At 47.7% G+C, this 19486-nt stretch overlaps 1 protein-coding gene across 5 annotated transcripts in view; it reads right to left on the bottom strand.

Annotated features, from left to right (window-relative positions):
• Nucleotides 1-19221, bottom strand: part of LOC120904306 (POU domain, class 6, transcription factor 2-like) — a 51853-nt gene extending 32632 nt beyond the window's left edge. For 4 of the 5 annotated variants that reach the window (XM_040314208.1, XM_040314210.1, XM_040314209.1 and 1 more), the window contains exons 1-2: nt 18032-19221; nt 12405-12665 (exon numbers count right to left, since the gene is read on the bottom strand). In XM_040314208.1, the coding sequence (XP_040170142.1) occupies nt 12405-12602 (198 nt within the window). In that variant the 5' untranslated portion in view covers nt 12603-12665; nt 18032-19221. The remainder of the gene's footprint in view (nt 1-12404; nt 12666-18031) is intronic. The other variant, XM_040314206.1, reaches the window with a different exon arrangement.
• Between the last annotated feature and the right edge of the window lie 265 nt (nt 19222-19486).

Raw genomic sequence — 19486 nt, forward strand, 5'->3', positions numbered from 1 at the left:
CCCCCCCCCCACAGTCGGGCCGAATGATGAAGCTTATTTAATTAATGCTTATAAAAGTTCGCCTATAATAATTACTAATTATATTAAGCAGCCTTCCCGGAATCCCCGTTCGAGCTGGCGGAGGATGAGGCAAACGAATGGAGGTTGTTGTTGTTTTTTTCTTTTTCTCGAGAAAAGGAACGGTCAGAAGAAACATAAATCGCAAAGGAATGGCCCCATGCATTTATAATTGCACCCGGGTTGAATGGGAGAAACACGCACGGTTTCGCGTGCATCGGGCGTTGCATTCGAGCGGCTGCAATTTGTAAACCTTTTATGTTTATGAGGAGGGCAATTCGGGCAAAAAAACGGCAAGATTTGATGTATCGCGTTAATGTGAATAAAGCATAGAACGTATTTATCAAAATTTAGTATTTTGTTGAAGTATATCAAAAATAAACTTGATTTTAAATGAATAAATCCACCCAAAATGTTGCACGCCTGTTCTGGTACATACATTTCCATAATTTGTTACACATTGCACAACACAATCAAATCGTGAAAGATAGATAGGGAAAAAATACCATGCAAATACAACAACCCATCATCAGTCAATCGGCGAACCGCCGCGCGTCGACACAAAATAATACCCGATCCAAGCACCATCAACGCCATCGCTTCGCTCAATCATCACGGCAAACAGAGCCGTAAGCTAATAAAAGTCGCCTGCAGATATAACCCCCTCTTCTCAACCCCATCCCATCACCCATCCCTCTGGCCAATTGGATGCAGATACAATATACTGAAACAAAGATTTTTACAAAACAACAAAATAAGACTTTCAACATAGGAATGAAAGACATACAAATGGAAAGGGGGAAAAAAGGAGCAAGAAAGCCTGGTTCAATCTGGTTCGAAAACAAAACAGTTGACAAATAAAAATCATAGCAAACAAATAATAAAACAAAACCAAACGCACAATGCGCACATCAAAAATAGAAAACAATCAACCAGAACAAATAACAAACGCACCAGGTAGGTAGGAGCACATATGCAACCGTTACCATCCCTCGCGCGGTTTGGTGCCGGTTCGACCCTTCTGTGCGCCAGTGTCAGTGTTGAGGTGCTCGCAGCAAGAGAAATACATTTATGGATATTATATTTCTCCAGCCAGGGATACAGGGAAACATTTTTAAATGCACGTTTTCCTTCTGCTGCTGTGTCGCCCAAGGGCATCCCTTTTGTAAAGGCATTTGAAAATGGGAATCGGGTTGGGTTGGTTTTGTTTTAAGCGCGTGGTCGTTTGTTTCCCCGCTGTTTTTTGTGGCCAAATCAAACCAAACCGAGCCTTGTGTCTAAGCGTAGTGTAGTAATGTGAGGAGCTGGAGCAAATTGATTGATTTTGTGAGCGAGCAGCAGCACCGGAAATGCATCCGCAGCTCGAATATCTAAAGTAAACGGTGCTAAAATAGAGCTCAATTTATTGGTTTATTTCGCGATAGAGATCTCCTCCCGCTGCACTGTGTACTTTTATTGAGTCAGCAGTCGCGTTCTAGAGCTTCAAAAATAAAATTATACCATCAACACACACAAAAAATACCGAAAAACCATACTTTCAGTACTAGCAATATTATCGTAACACAGTACGCTGAGGTCGGTTTTTTGTTTTGTAGCCATAAACAAAAAAACACAAACTTCTACCGGTCACAGATCCACGCGGCACGGTGGTGAAAAGCACTCACAAAAGTTTCGCCCGTCCAGCAACGGTTACAGACACCAACACACACACACGCGCGGAGAAGGAAGAGAAATATGCAATTCCGCATGCATTTCCATGCGCCGCCAAACACGCGGCGGGACAAAACTGGTAGCAGAAAGAAGTATAAAAGTGAGCGCAAAACCTCTCGCAGGAATGGGGGAGAGGGTAGGAGAGCAGAAGGACACGCGCATACAATATGGTAGAGTTTACCGTTTGCGTACTGAAGTTTGTGCCGGATTGCAGTTTGAAAGCTGCAGCTTCCTTCTCCGGCGAACGCTAGGAAGCTGCATTCTTTTCCAACGGTCATTCCAGGGACAGCTTCAGGAGAGGAGACGAAGGCCATGAAGGGGGACGAATTGGAAAATTGGTTTGTTTATAAAGGCCGGTGAGGCCGTGGCGAGACTCTGAGCAGTGGCGATGTAGAGACACTCCCGGTTCTAGGGAAACGGATCGCTCGTGAAGTGAATTTTACGCTCCGTGCGATAATATGCATTTGCGATGGTCTGGGAAAGCGACCAACAAAAAAAAAAGAAAGTTTGCACTTATAAAAACCAACACCGACACACGTAAACAGCCCGAATGGGAAGCGTGTCGCGCGAATTATAACGGGCGTGCATGCATGTATCACGTTTTCCGGATGTAGTGGCCGGATCGAAACGATTGTGAGATTATGAGTACGCGCGGAAAATTGCCAAGTGCGAGTGTATCCATTTGTTATCGCGCGTGTTGTTGTTGTTGTGCTGTCCGCTTGTCTGCCCGTTGCTGTAAGGAAGGACACACGGCAAAAGGGTTTGCATTTTAATGTCCTTCGATTATGTGCTTTCTGCTGCAGGACAATGCCGCGATGCCGGGATGTAACAATGGATTCTAAATTATTTGTTTCGGTCAAAACAGGTAAAGATAAAGCTTAACTTAGATGAAATATAAGAACATTATGAAAATAACTCTATACAATATTTTTAAAATGCTCAAACAATACGCACAATGTCAATATGCTTGCATGGAATAGCGAAAGGTCGTCGCGTTTTTTTGTTTTGTTGTTCCGGCCCAACTAAATAAACATGAAACGTCAAGATAATTGACCGGTCAGATGGAGAGAAGTTATTCTATTTCACTGATGAATGTCCCAGGCTCCCCCCCCCCACTTGTGCGTCCCCCGTTTGCATTTTATTTATTTTCTCAATAACGTTGCCTCTCATTTTGTGCATTGCGCTGTGTATGTTTTCAGCGCCATTATTTTATTTTTCAATTCAAACCTTCAAACGGGCTGCGTTTGCCATCCGCCTCCCCGTGGTCCCTCAACCTCCTCCCTGCGGGCCAACAAAACTACAATCGATAAAAGACAAAGAACCCGAAATTGGAAACAAGTTATATACTTCTGTTTGTTCGTTTCGCACAAAAATCCCCCACTCCACAAAACGGAAAAATGTCCGCGCGGGCGAAAAAAAGAAGACACAAACCAATCTTCAAATAATGCCAACGTTTTTCGACAAACGGCGGTAAAACGCAAAAGGACAAGAACGACAAAATAAATATCCAATTTCATCACGAGAGGGAGGGGGGGGGTGGTCAGGGGAGAGCGATTTGTCGCCCCGGTGGTTGCCCGGGACCTGTGTGAGGACGCTCATGTCCCTCCGCCACATGCACATGCACACAAACACACAACGAAAGCGGGCGAATTTGGCTATCCTCGAAACATTCGGCCCGAGAGTCAATCAGTCGGTTCACCCCGGCAACGGACGGTGGCCAGCCACCTCATCCTTTGGCAGACACACACACACGTACGCACTCACACACTTTCTCGCGTACACTTCTGCATGCATCCCGTTGCGTAGTAAATCAAACGGGGAGTCCAAAGCTGTCCGGCGGATGTGCATATCCTGATGTATGGAGAGCGTGAGCGCAAAATCGACAAGCAAGACAGGGACTCCCTCCTCTCGGCCCTTTGCCACGCACTCCCTTCCGGAAAATAAAGAAAGAAAAGTCCCGAAAAAAATAAAGGATCCTCTGTGCCGATATAATGAGAAGCAGCATACACACACACACATGTATGCAAAACACACACCCTGCTTCGATCGGCCAATATCGACGATGAATTGATGAAGAAAATAAATGGACAGCAGCAGCAGCAACAGCACCAAAAAAAGCACCCAAACTCCCCCTTTCGCTGGTAGAATTGCCATCAAGGGATTCGTCCTAGGCACAGGGACACACACACACACACATAGAGGGAAAAAATCGCACCAAAAGAATAATGCTGCTATCCGCGGATTCCGCGGTGCAAAGGGTGTGCCCACAACACGCACAACCCCCCTCGGAGTTACTGCGGACGGGATACGCGAGCGAGCGACAACAACGAAAACGAAAAAAATTGGAACAAAAAGAAAGATGAACTCGAAAGTGGACACCACTCTGTGTGTGTGTGTGCGCACACCGGACTGTCTCTCGATTGTGTGGACCAAAGAGCGAGAGACGGGGGAGTGTAAAAAAAAGAACAAAATATGCTAAAAACCCCCGCACCGACACCCTCCACGATGCTGGGCTTTTGTCCTTTTTATTCGCGCGCAAATGCTCGCTGCTGCTGTGTCCCCAGACGATTTCTACACACACTCACATGGGCTGGCTCAGGGGAACCATTGTTAGCACTCCCTGTTCTACCCCTCCCCCCCCCTCCTTGTCTCCACGTCGCCACCCCACGTCGTCCCACTCGTGCGGGCTGAGGGGAAAATACATAAATTTCTAGTCGGTGAAAAACAAATGCAGTACCTAAACACACCGCCCCAAAACACACGGTCAAAATGGCAGTTGTTGAGTGGCGGGGGGGGGGTAAGGGGAGGGAGATTCGTGAAAATTCCACAATTTTCACCCAGCCAAATATGCGTGTTTGTGCAGCAGCACATCCTTTCTGCCAATCCTGTTCGCGCGGCTAGCTGGCAGCAGTGGATGACTTTTTCTGACCATTCGACTCAAACCTCGAATGCAACCCTTTCCCCCCCCCACTGCCACCCTACCCGCGAACAGGATCGAACCGAAGGAATAAAAGCAACACACACACAGTGAAGCACACAAAGCGCACCGGGAGTCGCGCTGGAATCGTCGAACTCGTCGGACCGGGGCCGGGCCGGGCAAAAAGAAAATAGAGCAAATTTTGGTAATCAGTCGATTTTCTTTTCTTTTTTTTTAGCGGGGAGGAATATGCCACCCTGTAGCCACCTTCCTTCCCCAGCTAGTCGCGCTTTATTTGCGACCGGTCATCACGCGGGCATCTATCGGACGATTTTGCTCCCGACACAAGAGGACATTCGGTTGAGGCTGCAGTTGGTGTGTTGCTTCGTTTTTTTATCTCTCTCTTTCAATCTCTCTCTTTCTCGCTCTATTTGTCTGTCTCCCTTTTCACTTTTCACGTCATGTGTGCGTGCTTGGAGTCGATATAACACCCCGCAAGGACACCACAGTCTAGTCCCCCGTGCCGGGGTCTCGGAAAAGTCAACTGTCGGTTCTCTATTTTCCACCTTCTGCCTATTGCGCCCTCCCCATCTTGCGCCACCCGGCACGCAGGGCAGTCATATATAAATTGGAAAAGCACACACATTCGAGGCAAAATCGCATTCAACGCTAAAGCGGGCGTAGAGGGAAGGCAGGCAAGGTAAGGAAATTGAGTTACGTCAGGCACGGAAAAGCGAACGGTCGAGATAGAAACGGTGTGGAAGTGGAGTGGGCAGGGGATGAGAGGGGGGGTTTGTTAAGGGGATGAAATGAAATCGAAAAATTGTACATGAATTCGCGAAGAAAAGAAGCAAACAAAAAAGCAGCGGGCAAATTCGCCAAACGCATTGCCGCACGGCCGCCATCTTCTCGCCGCCCCTCGTTCCGCTGCGGCCAACGAAAAACACACTCCAACCCCCCCCCCCCCCCTGCTGGTGGTCATCGCTGACCGAGGGACGGCGTTACGTTCCGTTTGCCGATACACACTTGCCTACATCATTACAGCCAGCGGCAGGTGGGGAGTGCGATTGTGCATTTTAAGAATGGGGAGGCAAAACGCGCGCAAAAGCCCTTTTTCGCGAAAAAATCCCCTCCCCCCGGTCCGATCGACCCTCAATTTCCTCGGGCGCCTGGATGGCAAATGTAACGGGTGGCAAAACGGGTTTTGGGGAGGGTTGTTTTTTGTTGGACCTGGCTCTTGGTGAGTGAAAATTTCCTTTTTCCACAGTCACAGCTCTAAGGACGCGCTGGTTGTTTTTCGGGTCAGTTTTTTACCATTTTTTTGGGTGCAAATTTTAACCCACCCTCACCCCTACACCTGGTGGTAAGCGTTTGACCGTACGGAGACACCTCCCTCGCGAGGCTGTGTGGGTGTGTGTGTGTGTGGTCATTCGTGGTGATTTTAATGCTAGATAAACATTTACTGGGGAACGCGAGAAATTTCATATTTTTTTATCGTTTCGGGACGTTTTTTTGTGTGTGTGAGTTGTATCGCGTTGCATCCTCACTCGAATAGAGTTTCTGGTGCTGGTGTTTTGTGTGCTTTGAGGAAAAGGAAATGGAAAATAAAGCGAAAATGTGTGTGGGGGGGGGGATGGGCGCCGGCAGTTATTATCCTGGTGCTGGTGCAATTAAATCTATCATTATAAATAATGTTTAGACGACATGGGGTTCGCGCTTGTAAGGATTCCGACTGCTGGCGGCGACAGTTCCATGCCGTGGACCGTATGTCGCCACACTCACAGGGAGATCTGTATGTGTATGTGTATTTTTTTCGCAATTTTATTTTTTATGGTTTCCAGTCACTACGCTTTTGCGCACCTTTCAACGAGTTAGCGTAAAGAAGGGTTCATTTCAGCACGTTTCCTTGGCAATGAAGGCAATTGATAGAATAGATAGCAGCATTTGTTGAAGTGTTTTATAAATATGATATAAATACACGTTGTTTAGCGTCATTGAAATACTATCAAACAGTTGAAAAACGATTCATTAGACGATATAATTTACAACGATAAGAGATTTATGTATTATCGTCAGCGATTTACACTCCAGATCATGATCGTGCGCTACTATACGCTCTAAAATGAAGCCGTTTCTTGTGCATCATGCATCTAACATGTTCCAAAAACACTTCTGTCCTGTCCAAATCGATCGATCCGGGCCAGAACAAGCATCACACACATCCCTTTTCCTTCACCGCTTCCGCCTGCAGTTTGCGACTTTATGTGAACGAAACGGCCGACCGAAAGTGTCCGAGAGTGTCGATCAAGAAAGCAGCACGAAGAGCGGGACGGCTGCATTGGACAACAACAAAAAAAGGGAAGGCTAGAGCTGAGCTAGAGACACTGGCAACAGCGGTCAGTGTATGTGGGTGAGTGAGCTTAATTATGAGTAAATTAGAAGAACAGTATATGCCAGTAATGCCTGCCTGCCTGGTTGCCTGCCTGGTTGCCTGCTTGCCTGGTGTGCCGGTGAATTGTGCCAAAGACACAAGATAGATAATATGCAGATAACTCGACGCTCGGCCATATTTCTTCTAGCCCGCATACACACACACACAAACACGCCCTATCATCCACACACACACACACACACACACACACACACACACACACACACAAAGCTTGTGTCTCGTGTTTGGCCCCATCGATCCACATTGCACAGGCGGAGCGGATAAAATGATATGATTCGAAAGATTGTACAGTTCGGTTCTACGTGCCCAACGGGTATGTGTGCTTGCGTGTGTGTGTGTGTGTGTGTGTGATTGTAATGTTGTTAAGCTTATTTAAATTTTAAATTAAACCCAACGTCGTCGTCGTCGTCATCATCGTCTTCGTCCGGCCCACCGCAACCTTGGCCGACAAAATGCACTCCAGTTGCACTGCAGTCGCCTCTAATGCAATGCCGATCCGGAGCAGGGAGCACTGGTTGGAACTCTGTTTGGCCGTGTACCGGACCCGGGCACACACAAACACACTCTGAAGGCACACTGGGTATCTGTCGTTTAGCGAGCAAGTTTGTGATCTTATTATCATGCACCGAAATCTGCTAGATATTTTGTTGGCAGCAGCTTTCTGCTGCAAAAGGGCCGTCCATGGATACGATGTTTAATGTGCTATTTATTATGGAGAAAAATATTAAATGGTTGAGGCTGCCGGGAGCCATTTTTCTTATGCAAACGACACTCTGCGCTGCTACTCGATGGATTTGTTTGCAGTTACTCAAATAAACAGCATTTAGAGTAATCAAGCTCGAGCAGAATATTCCAACTATTCAATCTCTAAATCAGAAAACCGAAAAGAACAACAAGACATTAATTATTGCATACCTTTGCCCGCTCCGGCATGCGCTTAGAATAGAAATCAAATCCCTTCGCCACTTCTCCCACTTCATGACTTTATGTGTCTTTCCATCGCCCCCCTTTATCAAGACATCCCCTGCACACCGCAACCTAGTTGTTTGATTATTTTTCATTACACCTCAGCCAGGGTGTGCCAGAAGCATAACAAAATTCCATCACACTGCGGGCTGGCAGCACGAGCAGCAACGAGGCCATCGACAGCCAGCCCCCGGGACTGTCGGGCGCAATTTGGGATACAACTCGACACACTCGGTCATTTGCCATTCCGGCCGACTACTTGTTACGAGGTGGCGATTGGCTATTTATTTAGGTACGACTTCAGCATACCTCAAAATTGCGTTCGTCTCTTGCCTGTTCACTGCGCTCCCTGTCGTTCGCCAAGACCACGGGACATCCTGATGACACACCGCTGCTTCGGAAGGGGGTAAGACGAGCTGGATGGTGTGTGAGCAGAAAAGAGCAGAAAACACAAAAACACACGAGAAAGCGACAATGTGTAATTCTAAAATAATTTAACGTGCCATTTAATTCATTACTCATTTTCTCCTGTGTTTTTTCCATTATTTATTATTTATTATCGTGCGTATAATTTTGCGCTACGCCGACGAATTCCCTTTCCCGCCCGTCCCGATCGTGTTTCTTCTGTGCGCCGTGTTTGATTTCTGTGCGCATTCCCCCTTGCGTTGCGTCTTTGCGCGAGCGAGATTTTGCGCGATCGCGATCGGGGTTGGTTATTAACTGTACCACCGCAGCCGCAGTTTCATTACATTTCTGTCGTTGAATGTAATATGGCAACATATAAATTAGCAATCGTACGTCGCAGCGAGAGGCGGGCCAGTGGAACGGGGGAGAGCGGGACAGCCGACCTCTACGCATGCAGTTTCAGTGTCGGACGCGGTCCAGCAAACCCGCCCCAGCCCAGACCCAGACGCACAGACACACCGAAAAACGGTCCGCCCGGACGAAGGATGGACGGGGATCGAGTGTCGAGAGCGGGACCGTGTCCCTTTCGGAACTTTTCTTCGAAAGCGTTCGCAGTGGGGTGGTTCACCCAAGGGGGAAAGGGAGCGGTGAAGCAATGAAAACAAAACACGACCCAAGAAATGACAGAAAAAAAAACATTGGCGGGCGCGATCCCCGAGTGCCCCGGAGCCCCGAAACGAGCGCGCGAAAGAGAGGAGCAGAGAGGCAAGCATAAAAATTATTTAGTGGATGAATTAAAATTATATACATACGCGCTCACTTCTGTTCGCGAGCTGAACCGGGTGAGCCCTTGCCTGGCCCCTCCAGCCCCCCTTCCCCTCTCCCCCCCAAGCCCCAGGTCGGAGCGAAACGGGGTAATGAAGGAGTAGCCGTATGTTGCAGTTATAAAAATTTATTGAAGAAACGTAGGCGTGTGTAATTTGTAATTAATTATTAATGAGATGCATATGACGTTTGAAGACAGCGAAACGAGCGAAACGAACGTGAGTGTGTGTGTGTGTTTGCGCTCGAAACGAGTGAGCGGGAAAGGAACGGGGCAATAATAAGGGAAGAGGGAAAGAAACACATTCACACATATACTCGGACTAAATGAAAATAACAATTTCAAGCAGAGGGGGGGGGGCTAAGTGTAATTCACTAATACTACTGGCGCGCTCGGAACCAATACCAACCATATTTCCAGAGGTCCAGAGATCCGAGTACAAACTTGCGTATTAAATTATATCTTTCGACCTACTTGCTCTCTCGCTCTCTCTGTCTCTTTCTCACCCGACAACCTTTCTTTAATTGTCCCTCTAGCATCGTCCACCTTCCTCCCGCCGCACGCCTTCTCCAACAGCCAACATCCATCAAGGCATGAGTCAGAGACAGTGGCCGAGTTAGTGGTTTGGGCTTTAGATATTCATTATGCGACGTGCGAGTTCTGGTCCGTGGGCCGCATTCAAGTGGCTTTCAAAACGCCTCCCCCTCCCTTTGCCCGATCTCCCCCTCCATCAACCTTTGCTGTCCTTTCGTTCGGCAGCGAGCGGAGCGGCTCGCGGAACGCTGCCACGATCGGAGACGGATCGAACGAAATAAAAAGTAATTTGTCATTTGACACGATTATCGATTAGCCGTGGTGCAGCGCACGGTGGCGGCAGTCGATCGGCGATCGAAGGGGAAGCCTTCTTAGAGATTAATTGATCGATCGGTGTGTGCGGGGCCCCGCGTGTGTGCCCAACCGGCGACAGATGCTCCGTGGCCTTTTTTAGGCACACCGTTTGTAGCGGGCCGGGAATTGATTACGCTAATCGTTATGCTCGAAACCGGCCACTACTTACCTCTGCGTGTGTACGTGTGTGAGAGTATCGATGTTGATTCGCGATCGTTATCGCTGGTTAACAGCCGTTGAAAAAGGGTTTGAAATGAGTTTGAGTTTGTGCTGCCAGCCGAGCTGTTGAATAATGCGGCGATGGAGTAGCGCCTGTCGTATGCATTACAAATTACTAACACGACATCGACCAGCAGATTATGTGCACGTGTGTGGTTTGTCTGCTTAGCAGGGGAAGGGTAATGTTTAACCATGTATTCAAAATTACTACACATAAAAAAACAATGTATTGTAATTTAAGCGAGAAAATGTGTTTGATGAAATACGATCTTCGCTTTCGATCTCACTTTGTTAAAAGATAAATATTGAAAAAAATCACAATTAAGAGCATCCCACAGTGTGACCGAATCCTTGGTATAGAATCTTCCAAACCCTGCAAATGATTTTTCAAGCTTAATTCAGTTATATATCGTTCCAAACTTTTACCAAGACAACATTCAACGAAGAACTTTTCAATTGATCTGATCTTGGAAAATAAACTTTGAATGTTTCGAATAAAAACGCTTACAAGCATTGTAGATGGGAATGCATACTTCCCATAAAACAACTGAATTTAATCTACTCAAACCCGAGCCTTGTGAAACCACTTTTCAAACCACAATGCTGCCAGCGATGAGTAAAAATACATTTTGAAAACAAATCATCTAATCCATCGTTGCTTCAGAATGCACACAATTTTGTCTACTTGAAGGCGTCAAGCAAAGTTGTGCAAAATTTCTGAATTCTTTTTCCTCTCCTTCAACCGCCGTTCAGCTTCACCATTTTCTGCCTCTTCCAACAAACGCTTATGTACACCTCTAGCTGTGACCACAAATGCACCCAAGATTATATAAATTCTTGACAAAAGTCGGCCCTCGGGAAAACGGGCGGAGCACTCCAAGGCAGCCATCGTCGAATGCACACTTCCTCCTGGCCGAACTTCAGCCGCATCAAGTGCCTGCATATTATCTATTATCTATGGACATCCTTCCACCTCATCTCTCCTCGCAGCACAGGCGAGGTTCCCGTCTCCCGTCCAAGTGCTAAATAATGTTTCTTCTTATTGATTTGCAAAACTTTTGCGATACACACAGACACACAATGCAGCCGATGCACACACTGCTCGAGTGAACAAGCACACATACACACACACACATACATACGAATGCAGGAAGATAGTTTATCTTTCAAAATTGCAAAGTATAGTATAACATTTGCTGTTTTAATTATAAATCAATTGCATTTTGCCTCTTCACTTTTACATGCACACAGCATACCATCCTCCCTCCCCGTCCCCGACTCTTCGACTGCGACTGAACTTTTGCCCCACACTACCACTGCATATTATTGAAGGGTGTGGGAGCATATTTTAGTTGCAAAGTTGCCCCGTTCCTTCCCACCAGCCCGTGCGATGTGTCGATATATGCACCACTTTGTTTCGCTTCCAGTGGACCATATGTGTGTGTGTTTTGGCTTTATTGTGTTAGTGGTTATTTGTGTATGTGTGTGTGTGTTGTGGGCACAATAGGAGGGGTTTTCCGGCTTCCTGTTTTCCCGTGTTTTGTTTCCATCCTTGCCCGTTTCCTTCCATCACACCCTTGCGAATGCCCAGTTAGAGAACGAAATGGAAATTATTTACTTTTCTAGTGGCATCGTCCCCGTGCTAGCAAGCCAGCGCAATGGCAAACGCCCTTCCCTCCATCCCAAGCATATGTGTTTGTGTGTGTGTGGTTGCTTCGTTTTGCTGCATGTTCTAATTTTGTGGTAATTTAATTTTTAATGAAGATGTTTGCCTTTCGGAAAACTCCCCGTCGGAAGGTCCGAGGAGCTTTTCTGTCTGGTAATTGGAACCTATTGCTTCGTTATCAACCGGTATTAATGAACCGACCTTCCTTTACCGATTGGATCGATTCGTGTGAGAGAGAGAGAGAGAGCAAGGACTTTTATTTAAACAAGGTTTCTTGGCAGCACAGACCAGAGCTACTTACCTCTAGTTTATAGCTAAGGATGCGATCGCCCTTGTCCGAGGCGGCGCCGTAGTGCGCTGCTGCGATCGCGTTCGCGTACTCCAGTTCCTTCCGGACGGTGCTAAAGTCATGGCCGGCTCCTTCGCATGGCATGCTGATACCTAACATTCCACAGTGGCTACTATTGTTGTTCTCGGGGTCCGCTCCACCGTCCTCCATATTCCATCGTTTCGTCTCAGCAAAGCATCGCCGAAAGTGGGTACATCACTGCCAAGCGGGAAGCTGGGGAGGAGATTTTGTTTTTTTTTTTGTTTTTTTGGTAAAAGAAAGAAGAACATTAAAATTAAGCTAAGCCTCTAATTAAACTACAATGGTATGCACATGTTCCAAATAAATCCAAATGATCTCTTCGTGTCTTAATTTCGCACACATCTCTCAGCGTGAAGCGTGAAGGTAAAACGAGCACATTGCTCGGACTGCACTCGACATAGCATCACAGAATGCGGTCAGTATGCGGTGTCCTCTCTGCCCTGGACACTGCCCAGTTGACCGACAGTACCGACGGCGCGACGGCAATCAGAGCCCCCGTGATCGCGCGCGCTAGAACGAAAATAAAATGTAGAAAAAGGGACGCAGCTGAGCCTACCCCTTGGGCACAGGCGTGTGCAACAAATAAAAATAATAAAAGCAAAAACGCCCGCACACACACATACACACAAATGTGCGGGCGACAGTCGTGGCAAGGCGAGGAGACTCCAGTTTTAAAATTAAATCACATTAACGGTTGGACAGAAACGGGCAAACACAAACATCGACACGGCGGCGCGTGTTACACACAACCCAGCTTATGCACACATGCGGTCAGTGCGGAACGTTTCGCGTGTGGGCAGTCCGGGTTGGAATGAATTAAGAATATGTGATTTCACTTCACCTTCTGCAGCCCCCTCGGTTGCCTGGCCGGCCAACCTTCCCCGGGTGGCAAGCACAAAAACACAACTGCCGTGGAGCTACTGCTGCCTCGGAGACAGTTGTTGCGGGCGGTAATCGAGAAGCGGCTCCGGGAGCGGAGGAGAATATCGTTGCAGTTCACGTAAAATGGCAAATTAAATTAAGACAACTTTTGCTTCCTTGTCGATCCAGGCTGGCCACGATAGAAAGTAAGAAATTACACGATGGAAATGGCAACCCGTGTGTGTGTGTGTTGGTAAGAGTGGTGATACTGGGTCGAGAAGATTGCAACGAAATTTAAATATATGTACGTCGAGAACAAATGTAATAATCCAAAGAAAATGTGTAAGAGACCCATTTTTGGACAAGCGAGCGACAAATCGCAAGCGAGCGCGTGATGCATTGCACAGAAAGTTGCGCTCCATAAATCAGCTCCCCGGGGTTTAATGCTGAACCCCGTAGGAAGCAATGGGTTAGTTCTAAGCAGCATTAGCCACGAGACTAGCGCCGAGCGAAGGGAGAAACCGAGCGAACTTGGGAGGACAGCTGCAGCGCGCTCGGTTGCGCTCCTGGCGCGTCGCTTCTGGGCGCCAGCCTGCGAACACTAAGATTACTGATCAATAAATCAGCGGCTAATCACATGGAAACAATGTGCTAAAAACCGGCATTCCGAAAACCGGTAAAGATATCTCAGCCACACTTTGACGCACACCCGAGGAACGGGCTGCAAACACACAAGCGGTCGTCGTCGTCGTCGTTGCCGTGTGTCCCGGGGCAGGAATGTTGCAGCTGTGGTGCATATTCATTTGCATGGGCTAGGTAATTCAATATATGAAGCACACGCTGGTGTGCGTCTGTGTCTGTGTGTGTGTGTGCGTGTGTTTGCGTCAAATGCATTGCTTAATTACGCATCGTACGTACGTCACCGTAATGAGGTTGGATGTAAGTGATTAATATTGTTTCCCGTCCAGCCAACGCGCTTCTAGAAGTGTTCCTCCCTTTCGTTCGCTGTTTTTTTTTATACATTTGCGAAGGTGCGCCACCATGCCATGGGGGTTTTACCAAGCGACCGACCGAATCGATTGCAGAAAGTTGAAGAAGGGGCAGAAAGGAAAATTATACACTTTATACGGCGAAATTCGGGAAAAAGGGGTTGCATTATGGAAGGCCGGAAAGGGTTTTTTTTTGAGTGTGTGTGTGTGTGTGTGTTTGTGCGTGAGTCGTTTGAAATTTGGGAAAAATTCTGTTGCGATTGGCAGAAGGGTCATTAATGCGGTTGCTCAGCGAAGCGGCAAGGGTTTTTTGATTTTTCATACACTTTGTGCCGGGTGTGCCTGGTGGTGATTACTCGATTAATTATACGATAATGCACAAATGCGATTTAAAGTTGGGCGTTCCCCTTCTTTTTGGCGTTCTATTGAAGTTCAAATACAAATGCAGTACACATAAAAAACTGATATTACGGTACATTTAAATTCCTAAAATGCGAAAAAAATGGATATATGAAGCTTAAAAACATTTCTTTAAAATTAAAATTCATAAAATCTCACGAGAGATCAAAACCAACAAGCAATAAAGAAGGTTACTCAAACTCAACTTTCTAACACAAATCACTGTTCAATCTGTTGTTCAATTCGTTCAATTTACCAAACAGATCACTCTTTATTACTGTTCCTTTTGACGCCAAAATTGCCTTGTTTGCGAGCTGAAAACATTCGCCACCGTACGACGATGACAACTTACAACCATCAATTCAATCACTTTCAATTGAACACCACAAAGGACTTGCCAAAAAAACTACGGATCAGCTTTTCAAAATGACGGCTAATCACTTCCTAATGATTGAAAATCAAAACTGACATGTGCATCGGGACCTATTTTCATTCGCAGCGTGCCGCTTCGTTCTATGTAGCTTGTTGAGGATCGTTTTCCCTTTAAAAGAAGCGTGCAAGTACGGCCAGCTGGGAGCACCGGCAGAAAGACCCTTTATCGTGGCAATATCGAAGCAACTAGCTGCAGCAACCGGGCCACCGGGCTTCGTCGTTTCACCTTGCCTTGAGTATCCCAGCTACAAATCTGAAACTATGTGGCCCCGCGTGCATGGCCAACCCATTAGCCGATAAGGTTCCCCCCCCCCTGAAAGGAAAGCCCGAAAGTAAGATTGGCTACTAGTTTTATTTATTTATTTGCTTTTGTGTTTGTGCCCTCCTTGCCAGCGAGCTCCCTCCCGATACGGAGGAAAACAATCGAGACAACAATCAGTGCTACAAGCTGAACCGTCCGTCCGTCCGTCGTCGTTCTCGGTGGAAGCGGGCCAACATAAATCCACACGTGGTGCTGCACATAGCCGCTTTGAAAGGTGAGGAATTGCAAAGCATGTGTGTGTGGGTGGGTGTTTGTGCAGGGAAAAGGGGTTAATTTGCACGCGCCCGACCTTACCCCTGTTTGGCACAGTGGAATCCGTGTGTGAGGTCCGTGATTGTCGAGTGATATACCCCCGAAGTGCCGACCGGCCGTACACACGAATGCACACTCAGCCCGGTTCTGGGCCGAGGCCCCCACCCGCCTATCTAATCGAGAAGAGATTCTGCAACATCACACCACCACCGAAACCTGACCATTTAGGAAGGGAGAAGAGGAGGAGGAGGAGCATAGGATTGTGTGGTCTCCGGCAGGTCCTTCCTCTCTCTCTCTCTCTCTCTCCTTTCACAATGCGTGTGGGTGGTTGGCAAGCGAGGATGGCGAGGAGGAAGCTGACAGAGCATATCAACATCAGTAGCAACCAAAAGGGCTCCAGCATTAATTTCAATTCCATGTTTCGGTAGACAACGCGGTCACCGGGGTTATCCGAATCTTAAAGGCGTACCTACTGCACTTAATCGGATGCTGCACACACACTGGCCACTGGGCTCGGCCCCAAAACTGGCCAGCACTGGGTGAAAAAGGGAACGGGCGGGCTGTTGGGTTGGGAGAGAGTAAAAGAATTCACCTCACAAAGCGGTGCATCGGAGAGTGCATAATGCAGAGCGCGTGCAGATTGATCCAGGTGTGTGTGCGTGTGTGTGTGTGTGTGTGTGTGTGTGTGTGTGTGTGTGTGTGTGTGTGTGTGTGGGAAGGAAGATAATGGCCGAGAAAGTAAATCTTCCACTGGATAATATCGATTACCATTTCGGTGTGCTGTTCGGGTATGTTGCTTATTATAATTTTATTTAAATTGCTTTCCGAGCCTTTTGCATAGTTGCATGTACATCAGATCGGCGGGTTGAGGATGGTTTTATATGAAAAATGAAAAATAACTAAAAAGTTGTTACAACCTTTGTTTTGTGGTATAGTTTAAGGCGTAATCGCTTTACAAAACGCATTTCTATCTGTTTTGCAAGGTATTTTAATCGATTTGCTAATGCCTCTCTAATTAAACATTTCGAACCATCCTTTGCCAGCGCCGGCGTGGCACAAGTGGCCGAACGGTATTAGCAGCCAGCCCCGTGTCTTTGTGGCCGGTGCCGTGTCTTATTATACCCGGGGTGAATTATTACACTCGTATCGCATTAGAATCGCAACAAAGCGTGCTTGCAAGTGTGCAACAAAGCGGATGCGACAGTAAGCCTAGGATGGGGGTGGGGGGGGGGAGGAGATCTAGGGAAGGGATTGGCCGGTAGAATACCACACCTCGCATAATAACGATTAGAAAGAACGATGGAACGGCGCTTGTAAACGTGTCTGTATGTGTGTATGTGTGCGTGTTTGCTTCTTGCTCGAACCATGAATCGAACCCCGTACGAGGCTTCATTGCATGGCATAAATTATCCCATTCACGGTGCAAAGTTTTGGCCAATTTGATGGTAATGGGGGGTGAAGGAGACGGGGGTTTGTTACAATAACTATAATTGGCCATTTTAAAATGGGTTTGTAAGCGGCGAGCGGATTGCTGAAATAGAGGTTTCATTTCAAAACATGGCTCAGCAAGTGTTGAATTTTGAGGGTTTTTTGTCGTTGTTACAAAATGGAGTCATTGCAATGAGTATAGCTCCACAATTTTGCTCTGTATCGTTAAATTAATTCAAAAAGCCACTTTTTCTTTCCACAAAAACCAATTTTCACCTACTTTTTCTAAACATTCGCACAGAACTCCAACACAAAACTTGTCCCACGTGCGAGCTGCTGCCATTTGAGCGCGAAACAGCGACCCGAACGCGTCGGCAACCGCCAGCAAGCAGAAGAGCACACCCCACGGGGCGGCAGCCTGGTGAGTCACACACGCGGGCTGTTTTTATATACTTTTCCCGCACGTGCTGCCACGTGTGTGTGAGCGCGCGGTGGCGAATTCTACATAAGCACATGCATACATTTATTATCCGCAAACGTCAAAATTTGCGCTTGTACATAAATATGGTTGCAGGCTGCGAGCCAGCATGCCGGCATTTCCCCGCCGCAGCCGGATGGGCACGCAGCACTCCTCCCACTTCAGTTGGGGCCAGCCAGCTGATGTTGAGCTGGCACGGCGGAAGCAGCGTACATAGTAAAAGTCTCCCACCAACCCCTTTCCAACGGCCTGCGCGCCGTGCAGCATGGAATTCGTGGCCGGCACTTGTTGGAACGCGCGTTGTCATTTGACACTTGCGCCTGCATCATCATGATCATCATCATCGGGCGACACACTCCGAATGGCATTCTCCACATTCCAGCCCTACGAGACTCACCTGCTGCACAACAACAACACTGCCGGGATGGATGGAGGCGGTGTCCCGTTGCAATACGATCCCTTCTTCCCGGTGTCACGGCGCTTTTCCGGTATCACTCAACACTCAAACGGCGAGCTGGCGTGCGTCTCTGCCGATGACAGGCCGGTGTGCGATGATGCGTGCAAAAATACATAAAAATCCCGCCAGCTCTCGCGCGCGCACTGATGCTATTATTCCGTGGCGGAAGCGTTAATGAGTAGAACAACACCAAGTCGGACGTGTTGGAGTCGTTTACGACAATCACATTAGCGCTGAGACAGACAGGACGGACGGACCCGACCGACACGCTCGCTTGTTCCTTCCGTGGGCGAGCTTTATGGTGCGTGCAATCAAAATTGAAGAAATGGTTTGTTTTGGAGATGGTTACGGAATTCTTCAGTACATTAGTGCTGCACACGAAGCTCCCTTCGCAACAGGAAACGGACTCACTTCGACACCGACACTTCACTGGTTTTGCATCGCTTTGGCACTGCCTTTTCCACCACTTGTGTACGTTTTATGCCACACATTAATCGTTACCGGTTAGGACACCTTCAGACGGGCGTAGTAATTAACGGTGCTGGATTGTGTTTCTGTGAGACCGCACAAATTGTTCCCTTCACCCTGCACGGGGTTCGATTTACACGCTGCACTTTCACTGTCAGTATCGGCAGACACACAAGCAGTTTACAGAACGCACAAACAACAGTGAAACAATCAACACTCACACACACACCCCTTTGGCAACGTATCAGCTGGCTTGGCCGTGCTTGAGACGGTGGGCCTCGCGCAAAGCCTACTCGATCGTGTACAAATCCCGCACTCTAAAGTGTTTTCATTTCCGTACTCGGAAGGACATTTTTGCGCTGCAATTTTTAACCCTTTCTTTCGTCCACTTTCGTCCCACCAAAAACTAAACCCTCGCCCAAACACAAAAACCCCCGCCACGAGCACCGTGGATCGAGCGCACCAAAAGCTGCTGCTGCTGTAGACACGCGCGCAAGTGATACGCAAGCACGACGGCGACGGCGGCCAGCCCCGGTTCAGACAGTGTGTGCGTCAGCTAGAGACTAAAGACTGCGACTAAACTAACGGTCGCGTTAAGGAGTGTTATTATGCTGTGAGTGTGTCTCGCGTGGTGCCCTCCGCTCAGCTGCGAACCGAACACACGGCGTGTGCGGGCTGCTCGGCTTTCCAAGTGACGTTTGGTTTTAATTTTTCGCCCCCTCGTTCGCTAGGGGTGTATTTAATTTTTGTTTTGTTTCGCGTGTACTGTGGATCCCGCAGGAGGGCAGGAGGGGGAAGAGAGGCACGGAGCAGTAACACACATGTGTGTCTATTATTCTATCAACATCCTCCACAATAACGTTCACTCTCTTTCTCTCTCTCTCTCTCTCACACTCGTCAACAGTTGTTGAGTGTATTGAGGCCCCG

Source organism: Anopheles arabiensis, chromosome 3 (genome assembly GCF_016920715.1).
Source record: "Anopheles arabiensis isolate DONGOLA chromosome 3, AaraD3, whole genome shotgun sequence".
NCBI lineage: Eukaryota > Metazoa > Arthropoda > Insecta > Diptera > Culicidae > Anopheles > Anopheles arabiensis.